Here is a 19,716-nt window from a genome sequence, read left to right on the forward strand (position 1 = left end):
TGTTTTCTTTTGGTTCTATTAGGTAACATTCAGGTGAGCACGAGGCATCTACACGGTTCGGTTTTTAACTGCCAGGAACAGGTAGCTACTTTAAAGACTGATACAGCTTATAAATAATGATTGGCAGTGTTTCTTAATTTGTAAAAATGAATTTTAGCTAAGATTTAGTCCTTCCAACATAGGTTTGAGAAAGCATGTGTGCCTTTGTAGTTACATAAAGAAGTGTTTGTATGACATCTGCAAAGCAGAGAGGCTAAGCAGACAAAGGGATAAGAAGGTGCCAACTGCTGGAATCCAGGGGTGTATTTGGCCAATTGGGCGTTGCAGGAGTTAGCTGCAAAGCTTGCCTTTTTCTTGCTTCGGAAATGGAAGGCCCTTCTTCAGATTTGTATAAGAAAGGGTTAATCTTGTGGCTATCTCTTGTTTAAACAAATGCACCTGAGTAAATGAACGAACCTTTTAAGTTACTGTGCCTGTTTTGTACCTTTTTAACAGAGTACTTAAATCATTATATAAAATATTTTTTATATAGACGAAAGTCTTATGTTACGTACAAGCTAGTCAGACGTTGGACCACCCTTCAAATAGCATTGGTTTTCCCTTTCCTGACTGAACTTATACTGTTGTTCAAACAGGTGGCTTTCTGTCACTTTTCCCACCTCACTCCTAACCCAGAGCTGTTAGAGTGAACACTCGTGTTTTTGCAGCCATTGTGGAAAAATACTTTCATCCTGAAAACAAGCTGATCAAGAAAGAGGAACATCTGACATTGGAGCAGAAAACCGGTTACTCATATATCAGGAGTAAAATAAGAGAGCCGTGAGCATGAAGGATTGGAGCTTATTTTGCACGTCTTTGTGACGTGGCCAAATAAATGCCAGTAAAACCAGAGAGGCTTAGGGAATGGGGGGAATGAAGAGTTTCAGGGCTATGTCTAGACAGAATAGCTTGCTGCCAGGTCTGTCGTATGTATGAGCAGTGTGTCATATGTGGTCCTAGCAGGAAGCTGGTAACATATTAGAGATCAAGGATTTACCTTACTCTAATACTTACAATACTTGGTATGTGGTATTAATAGTTCCAGTTTAGCTTTTGGGGTGAAAAATTGTCATGCTTAAGGATGCTGTGGGAAAGCAGTTTCAGCAAACTACAGGGAAGAGACTGCATGTATGAAAGCCATTGGCTGCGTTTATGTCCTTAGTGTACTCCGAGGTCCATGGGATTGGAACAGTGGCTAAATGACCCACGAAAGCACAAAATGGCCAGCTCCAAAGGTGTGCAGGCACCTATGTCTGTATCCAGGTCTGGACACTGGGGTTATGTGTATGGAAGGATGGGGAGATACAAACACTACCAAGAGCTGAAGGAAGGCCAGTGTCTGTTTTCTTTGGAAAAGTTTTAGACTAGTTCATAATTTGTGCAGTCACTTGAAAGGTACAGAGGCTCTGTGAAGGCTGAATCTCTCTGAGCCTCCTTTGGGTGTCAGAGCCTTCAAGGAATAATTAGACTGTTGTTAGAATAAAGCAAGAATTGCATTCATTCATTCATTCATTCATTCGTTTATTTATTAAATCAGTCTTGTGTCTATTAAAACCAATTGTCTTGATAGATACATATGCTAGTTTTCATTCTTCTGTGTGTACACACAGGCAACAGGATGAATTATAGCAACCAACCAAACACCTGCTCTGTAAACACGACCCAAGTGAAATAGTGACTGCAGACCTTGCCCTAGGGGACTATACTGTGGCCTCTATTTGCAGGTCTTGAGGCTGGAGAGCTTCCTTCTGCAACAAACAAGGCAGTCCAGGGCCTCGTATTTTCAGTGCCGAAGCGTTGCCCTTTGGACAGCCTGAGCCATTCCGCTTGCCCCAGGACCCTCCATCACAGAGCGATCTTCTGAATGCTGCATAATGGGTAGATGGGTGAAGTATTAACAATCTGCTTCATGGTATAGCAGCTCTTGCTATAGAAAACGCACAGCTGGAATACAGCTATCCACAGTGGTACACTGATAACAGATATTGCTGTTGCCATTTATAAGCCGTGCTTGTCAGGTGATGGTGGGTGCACAATCTGCTCCTGCTGCTTAGTGCAGTGCTGGCTCGCTGCACAGCCACCTCCTGCAGTTGAAAGAAGGATGCTTTCTCTTTCTGAGTGCTGGTAAATATTTTATCCTTTCCTTTGCTTCATGTTGGTAATTAGCAAAATCAAGTCAGACACAATTCTCACTGTTCTTCATTCTGCTGAGTGCCAAGTTGAATTTAGAATCATCTTTTTTGGTTAGTACCCCAATGCGGTATTTGAGCTGGGTTAAGTCCCAGGAACACCTTTGTAAGTGAAACCAGCTGGACATAAATGAGGACTTGCACCTAGGATGAATGTCACATACATTTGGTATCACACGGGGAAGGAATTGTTTCTTGAACACTGTGACTGTAATAAGATTGGGATTCACAACTCGCATGTTAAGATTCATCTACCCAGCACTAACTTGTTAATCAGCACGGCTCATGAATCATGAGCCACGTGCAGCCCCTCACAAAGCACCGTGAGCTCTGAGTTGCTGGGCACTGTCTGGATGTGGGTGAGTTGAAGCTGATGCTGCCTGTGTGAGAGGTCCTGCAGAGCAGTACGAAGCCAACAGAGCCATGGAGGGTGGTGAACTCACAGGCAGAGTCTGGTTGTTTGCCCACTGAGGAGGTGTACTGTTTTATTCAGCAATAGTTACATATTAATAAAAACAGCTTTTGAAAAGAAACATTAGTGGTATTAAATACTCTTTTCAGTTGCATAAAGGGTGCAGAGAGATGAAAGTGGTTTGCAAAGGGAAGAATTCCCATGTATGAACATTGGCCTATTCTGTTCTTAGTAATCTATTTCTAGAAGCAAAAAATGAGCAATTCAAGGAGAACGCCAAGTTCCTTTGACGAAACTGTTCATATAATCCTTATTTGTGTCTGTATACTGCCTGATCTTGCAAATCTAATATTATGTTGAGTAAGTTTCCTCACAGTTCATGAAGCTACATCTTTCCAGATGAGCAGGATGCACTCTCAGCAACGTTTCTGATGCTGCAGAGCTGGGAGGAGTGGCTGACACACCAGAAGGCTGTGGTGTCATTCAAGACCTAGACAGGCTAGCAAGTTGGGCAGAGAGGAACCTGATCAAGTTCTACTAGAGCAAGTGTAGAGTCCTGCACTTAGGGAGGAATAACTGCGTGTGTTGGTACAGGTTAGGGACTGACCTGCTGGAGGGGAGCCCAACAGAGTAGGACCTGGGTGTCCCTGTGTGCCACTGGTTGGTTGGCCACGAGCCAGCAGTGTGCCCGTGTGGCCAGGAAGACCATTGGGATCCTGGGGTGCATCACAGAGAGCACGGCCAGCAGGTGGAGGGGGGTGGTCCTCGTCCTGAGCACTGCTTTGGTGAGGCCACAGCTGGAATAACGTGTCCAGTTCTGTGCTGTCCAATTCAAAAAAGACAAGGATCTCCTAGGATTCCAGCAGAGTGCCGTAAAGATGATTAAGAGCCTGGAACATCTGCTGTATGAGGAGAGGTTGAGACACCTGGGACTCTTCAGTCTGGAGAAGACTGAAAGGTGATCTCATCACTGTTTATAAATATCTAAAGTGTGGGAGTCGAGTGGATGGGGCCAGAATCTTTTTCAGTGGTGTGCAGTGATCGAACAGGGGACAACAGGCAAAAAATTAATGATAGGAAATTCCATACAAACATGAGAAGGAACTTCTTAACTAAGAGTGATGGAGCACTGGAACAGGCTGCGTAGAGGGTTATGGACTCTGCTTCTCTGGAGATATTAAAGGCTGGATGTTTTCCTATGTAACCTGCTGTGTGGAACCTGCTTTAGCAGGAGGTTGGACTTCATGATTTCCACAGGTCCCTCCCAGCCCCTGCAGTCCTGTGATTCTGTATGATTCTGTATGAAACGATCTCTTTATTGGTTAGGTCATGTGGTTTTGGTATTTTGCACATTGGCTTGGCACTGTCTGTCTTCCTGCTGCTTTTCTGCATGACTCTGAGCACTGTAGCTGAAGGGAGGAAAGTAATGCTTCAATTCTCTTGCTGAATAACGTGCTTGATTTGGAAAATCAGAAAAAATCCTGGTGCTCTTTTCTGCAGGTGCTCTCTAGCTGTTGGTGATTCAACTGATTATGCTGTTCCCCCACAGATCTCAAAGATCCCAAAGAAACACCTAAAAGTCATAAGTTGTGTTGTATCCTAAGTGTGAAATGGGAATTTAAGCTAGCTCTGATATACAGAATTAGTGCATTTGATAAGAAGAATAAGGAAGCGTCACTGGACGCAATTGTTTGATGGCAAAAAAAAGCCCAGCATCTGAATTTCTTCTGGCAGTATTCATACAGACAGAGAAAAACTCTTCTTTCCAATGGCAGAAACAAATGGCTGAATTAGTCTGGCTGAGTTTTAAAGGAATGCTTTATCCTGGAAATAGGCTGCTTCTCTCTCTGGGTGCTTGTTTTTTTCTTAGAGGGAATAACTGCTGATGAGTAGAGCTTGTAACATAAATGCAATGAAGTCATTTTGAGCTAATGATTTTGCCATCAAATGCTCTGTAAATGATTTAAGTTTTAATTCATTTACATTTTATTTTACTGTTATATCCTTTCCTCATAAAACTAAATTAAATATAAAATTGCTTAAGTATATATAGTTTCCTTGAAAGTCATGCCATTTGAATGCCTCAGAGGAATCAGAGGAATCCATACATGCTTGAATTTTATAATTAGGATATTCAGAATATGAATTTATTTTAAAATAAGAAGTTTATCTTTTATTTAAAAACAAAACAAAACAAAAAGGCTTAATCATATTGCTTGACTTGCATAAATACCACAAAAATACTTTTACTGGCAATGTAGAAACTTCAGTTTGGTCTTGTTTGGAAAAAAGAAGTTCAACAACTGCTTCAACAAACATAGCTTCAGCCTGTGGGAAGTCACCTACCTAAGCTTCTTTTCCTGGGGTGCTCTGTTAGGGAGAGTCAGAAGCAGGTTTCTGTATCCCCTTGGAGATGCCACCAGAAGAGCTGCTTTTCTGCTTCACTGTTACCTTTTCCTTATTTGAAAATGGTTATCTTCTCACATCAGTCTTCTCTGAATTCAAACAAACCCAATTCCTTTCTTGGTAGGTCATGCTTTCTAGATCTGATAACTTTCTTCCCCTGGATCCTCTCCAGCAGTTCTTTCCTGAAGTCTTAGCACTCCAGCTGTGGATTTGCACTGCTGAACAAAGCAGAAGAAAATCCCATGGGCCTGTTACTTTTCAAGCCTTAGGAGAGAATTTGTCATCTGCAAATTTAGAATTAGTTGGTTTTTACTCATCTGCTCATTATTGTCTATGTTTATAAAAAGCTTGTTGGATTCCCAATCCCATTGTTTTTGTAGAGCTGAAGCAAAGATGAAGTTGTTCCCAAATAAAAAGTATTCTTAGAAGCGTAATTAACCACTTCAGCTATTGAAATCTTTTCATCAAGGATTAAAGTCTTTCTGGCAGATCTGTTTTAGAAATATTGGGCTAGTTATAAACGTTTCATATCCTTCTGAAGCTGGTTTGGGTAACTACACTGCTGCTTTCTCACCTGTAAACTCTTACAGATGGCACTGCAGGCTGTCTCACAACTATCTGTACTCGGTCCCCTTCAAACAGAATTTAGAAGACCAAGGAGACGTGACTGTTGGTTGTTTGGGTTTTTTTGGAACCAAGGCCATGTGTTTGGTCTTACTTGTATTTCTACACCAGTACCTGCAGAATACGAAACCTCTTCCAGTGGCTATGTATGTATGCAAGTGATTCCTCCATATAGGTACCCTTCAACACCTGTATGCTGAAATTCAAGAAAATAAGTTAATTGAACATGCAGGAAAAATGGTTTGACGTGTGCAGGATGTTATAAAATAAGATTCAGCTCAAATGACTGTTGAAAACAACGTTTGTGTGCTACTACTTCATTGCATTAGTACTGAAAGACGTGAAACATACCGAGGTCTTAGATCTGCGCTTGTCCTACACTGTGAAAAGCAATTGATCTCAGCTGTTGGTCTGTGAGCAGCAACTTTCTGGGTGAGTTCAGGACTGCGTTGCTCATAAAGTGAGTGCACCTGAGAATCTTCTATGCAACCAAGTAAAGCATTCACTTGATAAGATGTTCCAGACTGCTGTTTGGTTTTGGTTAAATTCGTTTGTTTGATCTGCTCTGTAGCTATCCTTCTTTCTCCGAGTTTCACATTTTCAACCATGTAAGTAGTCTTGTATGTCACGAAGCTGTATTAAATGGGTATTTCTTATAAAAACATATTTAGAAAATAGTTTCTGCTTTGCTAAATAGAAAATGCCATGTTGTTTGGGAGGGGAATGCACCTCTGCCACCGGTAGCAGTAAGTGTCTTAGTAACTACAGGATCAAGAGAAAAACAGAGGTGCTTGGAATTGGCTGAACTGGGTGGGATAGAAAGTAATCACAGAAAGATGTATTCTGAGTGACAACTAAAGGAGCTTACCTGCAGGGGAGGTAACAGAGAGGCATTGGCATTAAAAGGAAAACTGTGAAGAGAGACCTCTGGAAGCACAGCAGTGTGTCTTAAGCAATCTTAGACAGGGCAAAAAGGTTAGCTGAAACATGGTGACGTTTTAAAATCATTACTATTGTTTTGGTTGGTGGTGGTTTTCTGGGGTGCATGCAGGTGTTTCAGTTTTACTAAGAGAAAATACAAGCATGAAATTGGTCCTAACAAAGTTAACATAAAGCAAATATAGAACTCTTCCGCCTGATGTGCCCTGTGTGGAAAAGGAACATTTTTGGTTGGTTGTTTATGTTAATTGCCTCCAGGAAATTAACTCTCCCTCCACTAGAACTCGGTATTATGAGGCTTGAATTTTGTTAATATAAGGAAGGCTTTTTTTTTTTTTTTTTTTTTTTTTAATTGGACTGGAAGTCCATATTTCTTCCATGAGATTTGTAGCCAGTTAGAAATGTGCAACAAAGCTCCTCTATTTACAGCTTGTATTATTTTTGACAGTCACGTTGAACTGCAGCATAATAGGTCTGAAATTTTTCATCACAGTTGGATCTTTAGAATTCAAGCTAAGGACGAGGTGGAATTGCCTTTTGATATATTGAGCTGGGCTGGAAGTGATTAAATGAGTAGCTCATTATTTTCCTGCAATAAGAGGGAGCCATTTAGTGGCTGCGGTACCAGGTTTTCTCGGTCCTCTAGCTTGATGTTCAGTGTCAGTGTTTACCAAAATGGAGATAGCTAAAAAGAACCTTTGGAGCAGAAGAGGATTTTTGGGGAGGAGATTGCTCTCAACCCATATTATACAGAGATTCTGGAAGAAACGTTCACTTTGTTTTAGAGGCTGCTATAGTATAGCTCAATACCTCAAGATGATATCCAAGTAGGTAAAAAAGGATGGGAAGGGAAAAGATAGCACAATAGTGAAAATTCACCAGTAAATGCAATGCAAGATCTAACATGAATATCAAGTAAAAATTACTTTCGAGCCTCTCTGTTTTCCTTGTATGCATTTTAATTATTATTTTGGCATAATATAATAACAAGGGCTGGTTTATAGGATGATACTAAGACTTGGGGCTATGACTGTGGCAGATTTTGTAAGCAGAGCACTGTTGAGCTGCATGTGCTGCGCGTTGCAGGATGCAGTGCCCATGACTAAGAAGGGGAAGGATTTCCTTCCCAGTCACCTTCAAGGAGCTGACCAGGTTAAACAATCCTGCTCTGTGCTGTTTTCTGGCGAAATGCTGAGCCGTGGTCTTGAGCATGTGAGGTCAATAAAATCTCTTGTAGCCCTTTTCCTGTGCGCTGTAGCAGTAAAACTGAAAACCTGCTAATTATCCTAGTCACCATGTAATTACATGTCGTTTACAAAAAAATCCCCCTGTATTTGAAGACTTAAGTAGAAATGATCATTTCTGTCAGTTCTTGCCCATTATTGTTGTTTTCTTCTGTTTCAGCTACAAGGTTTAACTATTACAAGGGTTTAGTCAAGCCTTCAGCCTTCTGCAAATTGTAAAAGACAGTGCTTCAGTGTTTTACAAATATTTCCATCTCCCTCTTCGCAGCGAGTGCTCTTTGGACAATAAGTGGTGCATTTGAGCAGACTTTTCGCTTGCACCTCATTTGTGCATAGCTCCCTGTGAATCCATCTGCTGCCTCATTATCAGTTTATCAGGCATTCAAGACGCTGTGGTCAGCCATGAGGTTACCAGTGGGTAGGGACTAATGTTGTCCTAAGCTGTGCTGAGATGTTCAAAACCAATGCTAAGTTCAGGAATGCCTCCTTGCAAAAAAAAAAAAAAAAAAAAAAAAAGCTGTGCAAGTAGGGAAAGTAAAGCTCTAGGGAGTTAATCTCACATGTGCTCATTCTTCCGGGTTCCTACTGGAGCCTAGGGCAGTGGAAACACCCCATGTTTTAGGAGCTGGACTGGTAACGGCAGTTAGTGAGATGAGATGAGACTACTCCCAGTTTCCCCAGTTTCTGCTACAGTTTTTGGTTGTTGTTGTTTGTTTGTTTTGTTTTGTTTGCATGGCCCCATGGCCTCTGGGCCTCAGATAGCCCAGACTGTCAGGTTTCAAATATCCAGTGACTGGCTGGCGGGGGAACAAATTTCATAGAATCATAGAATCACCAAGGTTGGAAAAGACCTAAAAGATCATCCAGTCCAACCGTTCTCCTATTCCCAATAGCTCCCACTAAACCATGTCCCTCAACACAACATCCAGCCTTTCCTTGAACACCCCCAGGCTCGGTGACTCCACCACCTCCCTGGGCAGTCCATTCCAGTGCCTGACCACCCTTTCTGAAAAGTAATACTTCCTGATGTCCAGCCTGAATCTCCCCTGCCGTAGCTTGAAGCCATTCCCTCTGGTCCTATCACTGATGACACGAGAGAAGAGGCCGACCCCCAGCTCACTACAACCTCCCTTCAGGAAGTTATAGAGAGCAATGAGGTCTCCCCTGAGCCTCCTCTTCTCCAGGCTGAACATTCCCAGCTCCTTCAGCCTCTCCTCATATGGCCTGTGTTCCAGACCCCTCACCAGCTTTGTTGCCCTCCTTTGAACACGTTCCAGGGCCTCAATGTCTTTCTCGCAGTGAGGGGCCCAAATTTCTTCTGTTAGAGAGTTCTTGAGCTCAGGTGTTTTGTCGGAGCTGCTGCAGCCTCCATCTCCCCCTTTTCTTCCATCAGCTGTTTGCTGTTCTGCAACAGGCTTTTCACCTGTTTGTTTTGGTGGTTTAGGCCTCTCCTTCCTTGCCTGGCCCTTCTGAGCAACATGTAGCCGTCAGTAGCCACATTCCAGTCGTGGGAATCATCCCGCCAGGTTTCAGTGACTGAACTACATCATGATTTTCCAGAAGCACAGTGGCTTCCAGCTCCTCCTGTTTGTTTCTCAAGCTGCATGCGTTGTTGTAGAGGCATTTCAGCTGGGCAGCTGGTCTTGTCACCTTCTTAGAGGATAGCTCCTTAATTCCTTTGGTATTTACCTTTAGTCTCCCTGTTGCCTTCATCATCATAAGATGCAACAGGTTGAAGGCCTCCTCTCCCCCAGCACCACGTCCCTTTAATTTAGCTGTGCTATCCTGCACCTTGTTGTGGTCAGGCTCTGTCACCTCCTTCCCCCTTCAAACCTAGGCTAAAGCCCTGTCAATGAGCCTAGATCCCCTTATGATCCAGGTGGATCCTATCAGCAGCCATCAGGCCAGGTACCAAGTAAACTACCCCATGGTTGGAAAAGGCAAAATTCCTGCATTCTCAGTAGCCTCTTAGCCATGTATTGATCAGAGGGGTTTTCGTGGTCCTCTCAGAATCCCTTCCTGATGGGATAAAGGAAAACGCCACTTGTACTCTGGTACCATCCATTAACCGCCCTGTTATTTTATGTATGGTTGGGATGTTTTAAAGTGTTCAGGGAATTAACTGGATTTTTAAGCGCACATGCAACATATGCATGTGTGTTTTAACACTACCATCCACTTAGATCAGTCAGAGTCACCAAAATTCTTCTTTTTTGAAAATAAAGCTGTGTTGTGCTTAGACATGCTGAGCCAAATCTGTTCCTGGTGTTATTTCACTGGCTGGATGAAGAATTGCACCAGAGATGAATTTGGTCTGGTATAGCAGCTTTTTTGCCTGGAGCAAATCTTTATAGAGGAGTTGTATTTCTCTCAAAAAATCTAAAAGGAACACTGATAAGATCTGCAGCTCTGGTGGTGTGAGCAGGTGCAGCGATATTAAATTATTTCTTATTAAATAGATTCAGCAACTTGAAGCTTGTAATTTTGTTTTGCTATGATTCTGTGACAGAGACCTCTTAAAACAGGCAAAATGCACATCTTGTAATTCCTTTTTCTGGTATTATCATTTCAAAGATTTTTGTTCTCACATAGCTTGTGTTCAGGTTGTATTATCAATTTGGGTAACATCAGAGAAGTAGAGTCCAATAATGCTGTACTTTTCTGGGGTGCTTCCCATGCTAGCTTTATTCCCATTAAAGCTCAGCTGCTGTTAATTAGAATTAGAAGTAACCAGAAATGTTTTCCTGAAGTTCCATGCCCTTAATGCCTTGTGGGCTTGTCTGTTTGTTTTGTAGGTTTATTTCCTTTAAGACTCCAAGCTTAAGCTTGGAGACCCCAGCCATCACCATTGAGCCCAGCAGCTGGAGCGGCAGCGAGAGCCCTGCCGAAGACATTGAAAGAATGAGCGATTCTGCAGATAAGCCTATTGACAACGATGCAGAAGGTGTCTGGAGCCCTGACATAGAGCAGAGCTTTCAGGAGGCTCTAGCTATCTATCCACCATGTGGGAGGAGGAAAATCATCTTATCAGATGAAGGCAAAATGTATGGTAAGTGGTGCTCAGTTAGCCTTTGGAAATAATTGTCCCTGTATGAGCCATAATGCCAGCTTGTTTTTACATGCCGTTCCTGGCTCTGACTTTGGCAATTACAGAGTAAATCTTGATGAAATCAAGTTGAGAGACCTCCAGTGGGCTGATGTATTGCTGGCACTTGGAAGCAATGTTAGTGCATAACTGTGTCCTTAATGAATACTATAATTTGCCTAGAGTGTTTAAAAGAAACTTTTAAATGTGTCATTCCTTGAGCACAGAAAATATTTAAGCATTTTTCATTATTTTTTTATAAGTGGTGCAGAAATAGAAATGGGGAATATGGTGGCAGGATCACGTGGCGAAACATGCAATATTAAATTGCAAAGCGATCAAGTTCTTGTCGTGTTCAGAATCCTCTTGACAGAAGAGGCAAGTTAGGGGTGCTTTTGTGCCTTTCATTACATTTCCCCCCCCTTTTTTCAGCACAGACTGCTATAAATCAGATGATGTGGTGACAGTGTTCCATAAAGACATGCTCCTGCGACTGATGCTGACATCTGCACGCACTAACCATAGCTGTGTTGCTCTCATCCTGCTCACTGAAGCTCTCTCGCTCCCAAGGCCTAGCTGCCTTTTCTTTTCCATTTTGCAAACTTTTCTTTGTGGGCTGCAGAATGTCCCTCCGGCCCCTCACCCTGCAGCAGCTGCCAATGGTGGCCGTGCCCTGGGGGAGCCCAGAGAGAGGTGACCTCGCTCCCTACCTGGCCGTGTGTCCTGAGGCAGGCAGGAGGCCACGGGCTCAGCCCTGAGCAGATGGTGCTGCAGCTGCCACCAGCTGTGCCCCCGCAACCCCCCCGCATGAGGTCATGGAAACAGGGACACTGCTGCTGCCTCCGGCTCTTTGGGGGCCGGCAGCGGGACCGGCTCCCCCAGCCTCCCTTTGCAGCTGCCATGTGACCCTGGTGGCCACACGAAGTGTCGGGTCTGGAAAAAGCAAGTTGTGATGAAGCATCTCAGCTGCCGTTGGCAGAAAGTTGCTGGGTCCCAGTTTCCTGCCCGGGTGTTTGCTTCTTTTGTTCTTTTATCCCCCCCGCCAGCGCCCCTTTTTTTTTTTTTTTTTCTTTTTTCTTTTTTCTTTTTCTTTTTTTCCTCTTTTTCCAACTTTCCCCCCAGAATAGGGGAATACAATTTCTCTTGTCAACCCCCTCAGGAATTTCTGCTTGTTTTGATTGCATTTTGTTGTTATTTTCCTTTGGCAATGGGATGATTTGCTTAATTAGAAGGTTGTGCTCTTTCTAGGGGGACATAAGCATGTATATACAAACAAGCTTATTGTGTATTTATAGTCAAAAGCTCTACTTAGGTTTGAACAGCCTCATCAGCTCTAATAAGGGTGGCTGCATTTTTTTAAATCAGGATTCACAACAGTCACTCCTGAAATCTGATTTATGGTGTTCTAAAGCATTCTTTGTGACACGGTATAAATTAAAGAAATTAACATATTTCTCTATTCACGTTGACAGTCATCGATTTAATTTAATGGTTCTTTAATACCAAACCTTAACATTTGTTAAATTGTATATACATAGGAAACTATTTATGCATATCTAATTGCTGATTACTACTGCTAGCTAATAACACCATAAACATATATGCGTGTCTCATTTATTTATGCTCATTCTAAGTTGAATCATGTTCATTTTCAATCAGAAAAAGGAAGTGTGTGTATTATGCTGAAAGCTTGACTTGGAGCATTGTCCTGGTCAGAAAAAAAATGTGTTAAGAAGTGTGGGATCCTGAATTAGTAGAATTTACATGCTGACTTTGCAGTGGATGAACTCATGTTTTCATTCTCCAAGCTGAGTAACTGCTTTGTAGTGCTGGAGGATTTATTGAAACCATGCTAGGTTTCTGAGGACTTTATAATAGAGTCTTATGGCCATGAGAGCATAATTGTTCTCCAAGGATTTTGAAATCAAAACAGTGTAAGTGTTTTAGATTCTGTGTGGCATAATGAAAATAATTTAATGCCTTTTAGTGGCATACCAAGTTTATTTCACTTACAAGAGAGACATTGCAATATCTCTCGGCTTCCATAGTGTTGGGGGATATTGTAATGTCAGTAACTCGTGAACCATGTAAGACAAAAGGTCAAGAGAGCACCATTTCATTTTCTGACTGAAATTGCCTTTAGATGTAGGCACTAGAACAAATATGATCTTTACGGAGGCAAATACAATGATCACTCTGTGTGGATTAAGTTAAGCAACTGTACTTCTTTTCCTTTGGAGATGAGCAGGGAGTTTGCTCGAAGAAGCATTGTTAAGTCTTTGATTTAATGAGAGCTCTGTGACATTCGTGTAGCCAGAAGCTGGAGTTTCTTTGCTGTTCTTTGTGGTGGTTGGAGGCACTCTGATGGATGTTCCTCACCTCCCCAGCAGCACAAGTCACTTCAGCTGTCTGCTACAGCTGTGATCTGGGGCTGGGAGGGAAGGAGAAGGAAAGGACAGGAAGGGTGTTTCCTTCCTTCTCTCCTTGCCTTCTGAAAAAGTAACTTAGGGCAGCAGATGGCGATGGGAATGAAAGATTGTGTCAAGGACCATTGGTACCACATGGCTGGAGAGGGCAGGAAGAGGGAGAGTGGGCTGTGCTTTGTTGCTCTGCAGCATCCTTATGTTGTAAGGACGAAGTCATGACCTGGGTGAAGCTGTGAGCGTTTTGAGCTGCTGCTCGCTCTGCCTTCAGTCCTAGGCGAGGGCTACCTGAAGAAGCCCTCAGAAAACAAAAACTTAATGAAACTCTTATTTTTTAATTTATAGGAAATGATTGGGTAAGAAGCAAAGACACTTGTTTCGGTTCAGAGGGATCAAATTCCAAGAATCTTAGCTTGGAGATTCTTGAGAGAAAGGGAGTGCACAGTAAGGCCGAGGGACAAGTGGTAAGGTTTCTGCACGAAAGTGCTGCCTGCCATTGCTTTTTCCCCCTTCCAGTGTACTTGTGTGCTGGAGGTGATCTTACATTTCTGGCTTTGCTGCTAGTATAGTGTGGACTAGTAAATGGAAAGAAAAAGGGTGAGGAGGGAATAAATAGAGGAAGGCTTTAAGCAGGGTAGAGGAACACATCCATAACTTGATGCTCTTACTCCCTCTGGAAGCAGTTAAGCTAAGCTTGTAGAAGGCTCCTCTCTTGGACTTATTTTCATTTGTCTTGCAAGATGTTAGTATTTTTCATTTGTACTGTGTAAAAATAAAATTGATAAACTGCAAGTTTCATCCACAGACTGAATTGGGGCACCCTATGATTTGTTTCAGAACGGAACTTCTGTGTCCTTGCTTACCTACATGTAGTAAAACTAGCCCATTAGAGTGCATTGGCTGTCCTGCGTTTGTACTTTGCTCAAATTGTTGGTCTTTTGCTGTTGGCAGTTCAGTTACTTGTAGCAACTCCTGTGAACTCACTTGTTGGCAGGGTATTTGCCTGTGCTTGTCTTTGCTCCTGGGAGAGTGCTTTGGAAAAGACTGTGGAAGAATGAGAACTGCTGTGAATACTTCTATCCCTGGTGTTATACTGAAGACACTGTAGTTACAGTGGAAGTGGGTTTGGCCACAGGTGTGTTTTCCTCTTTTTTGAAGAGTTGCCATACCTAGATGCAGCTTCAGTGCAGCTGCAGGGACAGTGCCAATGTAATGTACATCGCTGGTAAGTGCAGTGCCTGCAGATGTGCATTGCTAACTTAGCCTTGAGGTAGCAAAGACAGCTTTTGCCTGTAAGACAAGGAAGTAGGTGGATGTCATTTGCATTGGATGTGTTTAGCTGTGCAACAGAACTGCTTAAGAGAGCATTAATGATTACTTAAGAAGGAAGCTCTGTAATGTGTTTAGTTGCTTTACAAAGAGGACTAAGTGCTATTTAATGCAGGAAGGTGCATAGCAGCCTTTCAAAACTGTTGTATACATTTATTAGGTCACGGATAAAATCTCTTGGCTTGAATTACTGTGATAGTAAAGGAAAAATGATACTTTCATAAAAATTTATCTTCAGATGATAAGACTTATGTACAATGAGTAATAATAGTAATTTCAAAGCACCCTGTATAAATTGAATATTGAACTTGAACTGATGCCTCAGCAAGAGAAATCCAGTTCTGTGGCTTATTTGATTCTGTTGGTAAGTGCTATCACTAGGTGTCTGAGTTTTTGTTAGGAAAATGCGAGGTGACTAGCTTTATGAAGAAAACAGTAACATGTTACAAATTATTTTTACTATTGGCTTTTAATTTTAAAAGTTCCATACAAGTTATTGCCTCTATAAAGACATCAGTACCTTATAAAGTTTCCACGGTATTAATTGTATTTGAATGTGAATAAGGTATTTGGAATGATGAAATACCAGATGTGAGGTATCAGGTTGCACATTTATTCATCTGTTACTGCAGTGGTTCTACAGCAGTAGGCTCTTTTCGGTTTTCTTTCCTCTTTTTTTTTTGATCTCACAGCAGCGTACACAAAATGCACTGGAGATAGGGCTTCTGTTATGAAAGTTACTATTTGGGTTTCTTAGATTGTAAACAAGTCTGTCTAGAAACATTCCTGCAATCCTGTGATTGCACTCTACATTACATCATCGCACAGTGCATGCATGAAGGCAGGCTACAAGCGTGTGCTGAGCAATGGGCAGCCAGCTAAAGGTGAAGAGGATGAAGGCCCTAAGATATGTTGTCTGTTTGAAAAGTTACTACTTAAATTGCTCAGACTATGAACAAGTCTGCCTATAAGGACTTCTGTAATCCAGTAGTGTTCTTGCGGTATTATGCTGTGTTTGCAGGAAGGCAGCCTGCTTGTGTGAGATGAGCAGTTGGCACTTCTGCCATTAGTAATGAAGAGTATGGGGCTTATTTGTAGTCTAGGATTTCTGGAATGTGGGGGAACAAGATTTAATCTTTCTTTTTGGCTTTCAAGAGTAAGTTGTCAACAGCTGAGCCTTAGCAAGATGGAGATTCTTTATGGCCCACCACTGCCATAAGTGGTTATTCTCATGAGAAAATCTAAGTGGGACTGTAAGAGCTGTGCATGATAAGGGTATTGACTCCTACCTGGGGAGTGGGCGGATGAGAGCAGGCTGTGGGAAGCACTGTGTCTGAAAGTGTGAGTAATGTTGTGCAGGGTCATCCGTGGCACTTCCTTTTGCTGTGTTGGTTCAGGAGAATGATCGTTCCAAAAGAAATCGGAAGTAATACTGGCAAGTTCTGCTGAAAACTTATGCACCTAAAGGAGCAGGACATCCTTTGGAAATGCTTTCTAGCGCTTTGCTTTCTTTGTTCTCTGTACCAAGCATCTTGTCTTCAGTCATTGATTTAAAGATGAAACTACAGAAAGTTATAACTATCCTGCTCATGGGAGACGACATCAAGTAAACCGTACAGATGGTACTCAAGTTTTCTAGTGTTCAGTGGGTACCCTTTTGTATAGAGGAGTTACTAGCAGCATTAGTTCTTCCTAGAACTAAGTGGAAGTTGCAAGGACAGGTTCAGACCTGGCCTTTAAACACTTAAGAGTCATTAAATGTCTATTTGTATTCAAATGTCTATTGTAAATGGAGCAAGAGGATGTTTTTCCTTTTTAACATTGTTCTTTTAGTAAAACCCCTGCTCAGAAATGACATGTTAGAATGAGACCATTGACACCACTGACTTAATGCTGCCTCTCTACAACATCCAGGATCTGTTTAGAAGATTGTCTAGTATGATTTTATACTAGGTCACTTTTCCTCAAGCTCTGATTTCACAAGATGAACTTGTGATCCTGTAATTGCAGAGGCATAGTTTTTGCAGCCTTAAGAAGTAGGCTTTTTCCACTAGGGAGGTAGGTAAAACAGCCTTGATTAGATTGTTTTAGTGTGTTAGTTGACTATGTAGTACTGAGAGCTTAAGAAAGTTGGAAATCCTACACGTAAATAGCATAAAAGAAAATATACTCGTTTCTTTGAGCTAATTTCTTACAGAACTGTGATTGCACCATGCGTGACAGAGTGAATATCACCTGTTTCAGACAACCTGGGGACAGTTTGAATTGGACAAGTGAGACCCCAAACACACTTAGGGTTTATAATGGTCTATTAGGTTTAGTATCCTTTTCAATATACCACTACGAAGTTATGGTAGAAGTGTTTCCTCTTTTACTAACTTCAGGTGCCAGCTGTATTATCTTGCAGAATTCTAGGAGGATCCCATTGATCCATATCCCCCATAAAGTGCTTATATGAAGGTGTGGAATGTGTGCTATATTCCTGTCAGATACCACTGTTCTGAGCATGTTTATAGAAACAGAAGATGTAGGAAAATGTAGGAACTGTTATTTTTATATAGAGAGAAACTTGGATGGTGCAGGGAGCACTTTGCTTGGCCAAGTAACAAATGAGAAATGGTTGAAAATTGGCACCTGCACCACCACCGTGGTGACTTGTACCAGTATCCAAGAGCCGCTGGAATTGGAGACTTCTGGCCGGCTGTTCAAGGCAGGCAGAGCTGGGGCCACTGAGATGAGTGGTGAAAGCCAGGCATCCAAACCACGCTGGGAAGGAAACTTCATCCTAGCCTTCTCCCACTCCCCTAGTAGGTTTGCACACTATGGATGTGATTACAAATAACGTGATGGGGAACAAGAGAGGCAGTGGCAGCATGAAAAAATTCTTACAGCATCTTTGGCTTTCTGAAGATGTGCAATTTCCCAGAGAAATTGGCTTATATCCTTCCCTACACCTCTCAGGAGCAAACCCGGATAACTGTTGGAGAGTAAATGCAATGGTTGTGACATGAGTCTTACACAATTCCCAGGGTGCCATGCTATTCAAAATTAGTATGTATTGTAACCATGTCTTACAGGGATTTCCTCACAAATGCACGCAGGATGTTTTTTGCGATACCCTTGAGAAGCTGTAGTCATACCACTGCATGAATATTTTCCTATCCTACGAACAGTTTAATGTAGGACACTTGGCCTGGAACATCAGAGAGACACTCCAGTGTCTGGGCTTCCAGATGATTTTAGTCTGACCATATAGTTTAAAGAATTGGACGTTAATGGATTAACAGTTTACAGACTTTTGGTGGAAGTAATGATTTAGCTAACAGAAAATGCTTCCTCTGAAGCTTTTCTTGCTTTTGTTCTGGGCAGACTAAAAATTTTACAGTGGATGATTAAAGCACATGTTTTTGTGAGCAAAAATGACACAAATTAGGTGAAGGAGAAGAGAGATGAGCATAAATATGCTAATACTATGTCAAGAATGCTCTTTTAAATGTGGGGAAGTAGCATGATTTGTTGGACGCGTTGTACAAGAGACAACAATGCATCCTGGATACACGAGGAAATAGAAATCCCGAGAGCATTGCATACCATGGGAGTTGCTGGGGATGTCAGTCAAACACCATTGCAATGTTACCTACAGAGGGCTCAAATAAGCACTGCTAATAGAAACTGTGGTCAACACACACATTCTCTACTGTGAGAAGTCAGCGTCACTATCGCAACTGCTTAATTACAGCCTTCCTACAACAGCCATCTCCATCTAGGTCAGGCCTCCTGAGGATTTTCCTGGATATAGGCAGATTTTATGCTTTGACTGAGGTCTCTCTAGCTCATTCTGGAAGAAAAAAAATGGCAAGAGAAATCCAGAAAAGAGGAAATCTTGTGTACTCACACAATCTGGTAGAATTTAGGAACTTGCTTAAATTTTATAGTTAGCACAAAATTTGGCCAACTTTTGTAAGAGGGCACTAAGTCTGCCAGAGGTTACCTTATGTATAAGGCATCAAAACAGATCTGAAGATCAACCCAATTATGTGGTTGTCATCCTCGGAAGAAATAAGGTGGGGGCCCCGATAAGCAGCAGTGCAATTGGCTCAGGCTGGATGTTGGGTTTTCTGCAGTACAGGCAACAAACTCGATGTCTGAAAGTTCTAGGGAGGGTGGCATGGGATATACACTGGTGGGTGTTGGGGAGCATATTCCAGTAATCTATGTGAAATTAAGTGAGCTAGATTATACTAAATTTGCATTTCAAGCTTATTTGCCTGAAGTTGCTTATATGTTAACATCAACTGGTGTTTTGCTAGCATAGAAAAGAAGAGCATTACTTAAATAGAAATTATAGCTTAAATTGTTAGCAGTACTGTGGGTGGTAGGAAAGACAGATGAGGAAAGTATCTTCAGCTGCTTGGATTCAAGCATCAAAGTTTTACCCCTGAAGTAGCAGGTAACTATACTGTCTTAGATACTGGGAAAATGTTCCAATTCTGTTTGGTTGGAGACGGCAGACTTACTCTTTGTGGATACTGTTGACAATAGATAAATAGTAGAATAATTTTCTGTAGTAAAAATAGTGTTTGAATTAGTTTAAGAGATGCTAGAGATACCAGATCACATGAAGGCATTTAATTCTTAGAACAAGGATTGCATTTTCATTCATTTAGTACTTCCGTAGCCTGTTAGCAATAAACCTTCTAGCACAATTAATGATGAAATAAATGCTTACTAATAGGTACATACATACACACGTGTCTGTGAATAAGTATATGTGTATACAATCAGTTCCCTTCAACCCCAGTGAAATTTAAGACCTCAACAGGAGGTCTGCTCAGAACCAACTAGCCACCGCCTGGCTGGCAGCCTTCCTTCTCTGCTTCTGTGTCTGACTGCATCCCACCGGGTGAGCTCTCTGCAAAGAAATGCTGTGATTCATATTCGTAGCAGTTATTAGATAGATATGTTAGCATATATTTAGATAGGCAAAGCATGCGGGCATATATTGTACGTTACATATTTAGAGTGC

At 41.9% G+C, this 19,716-nt stretch overlaps 1 protein-coding gene across 6 annotated transcripts in view; it reads left to right on the forward strand.

Annotated features, from left to right (window-relative positions):
- Nucleotides 1-19,716, forward strand: part of TEAD1 (TEA domain transcription factor 1) — a 145,997-nt gene that overhangs the window by 41,504 nt on the left and 84,777 nt on the right. For 4 of the 6 annotated variants that reach the window (XM_042881882.1, XM_042881880.1, XM_042881879.1 and 1 more), the window contains exon 2: nt 10,649-10,902. In XM_042881882.1, coding sequence (XP_042737816.1) covers nt 10,755-10,902 — 148 coding nt within the window. In that variant the 5' untranslated portion in view covers nt 10,649-10,754. Of the gene's footprint in view, nt 1-10,648; nt 10,903-19,716 lie in introns of those variants that run through there. The other 2 variants (XM_042881876.1, XM_042881877.1) reach the window with 1 other exon arrangement.

The sequence above is a fragment of the Lagopus leucura genome, unplaced genomic scaffold, assembly GCF_019238085.1.
Source record: "Lagopus leucura isolate 7727_CA_CO unplaced genomic scaffold, USGS_WTPT01 Super-Scaffold_100033, whole genome shotgun sequence".
Lineage (NCBI taxonomy): Eukaryota > Metazoa > Chordata > Aves > Galliformes > Phasianidae > Lagopus > Lagopus leucura.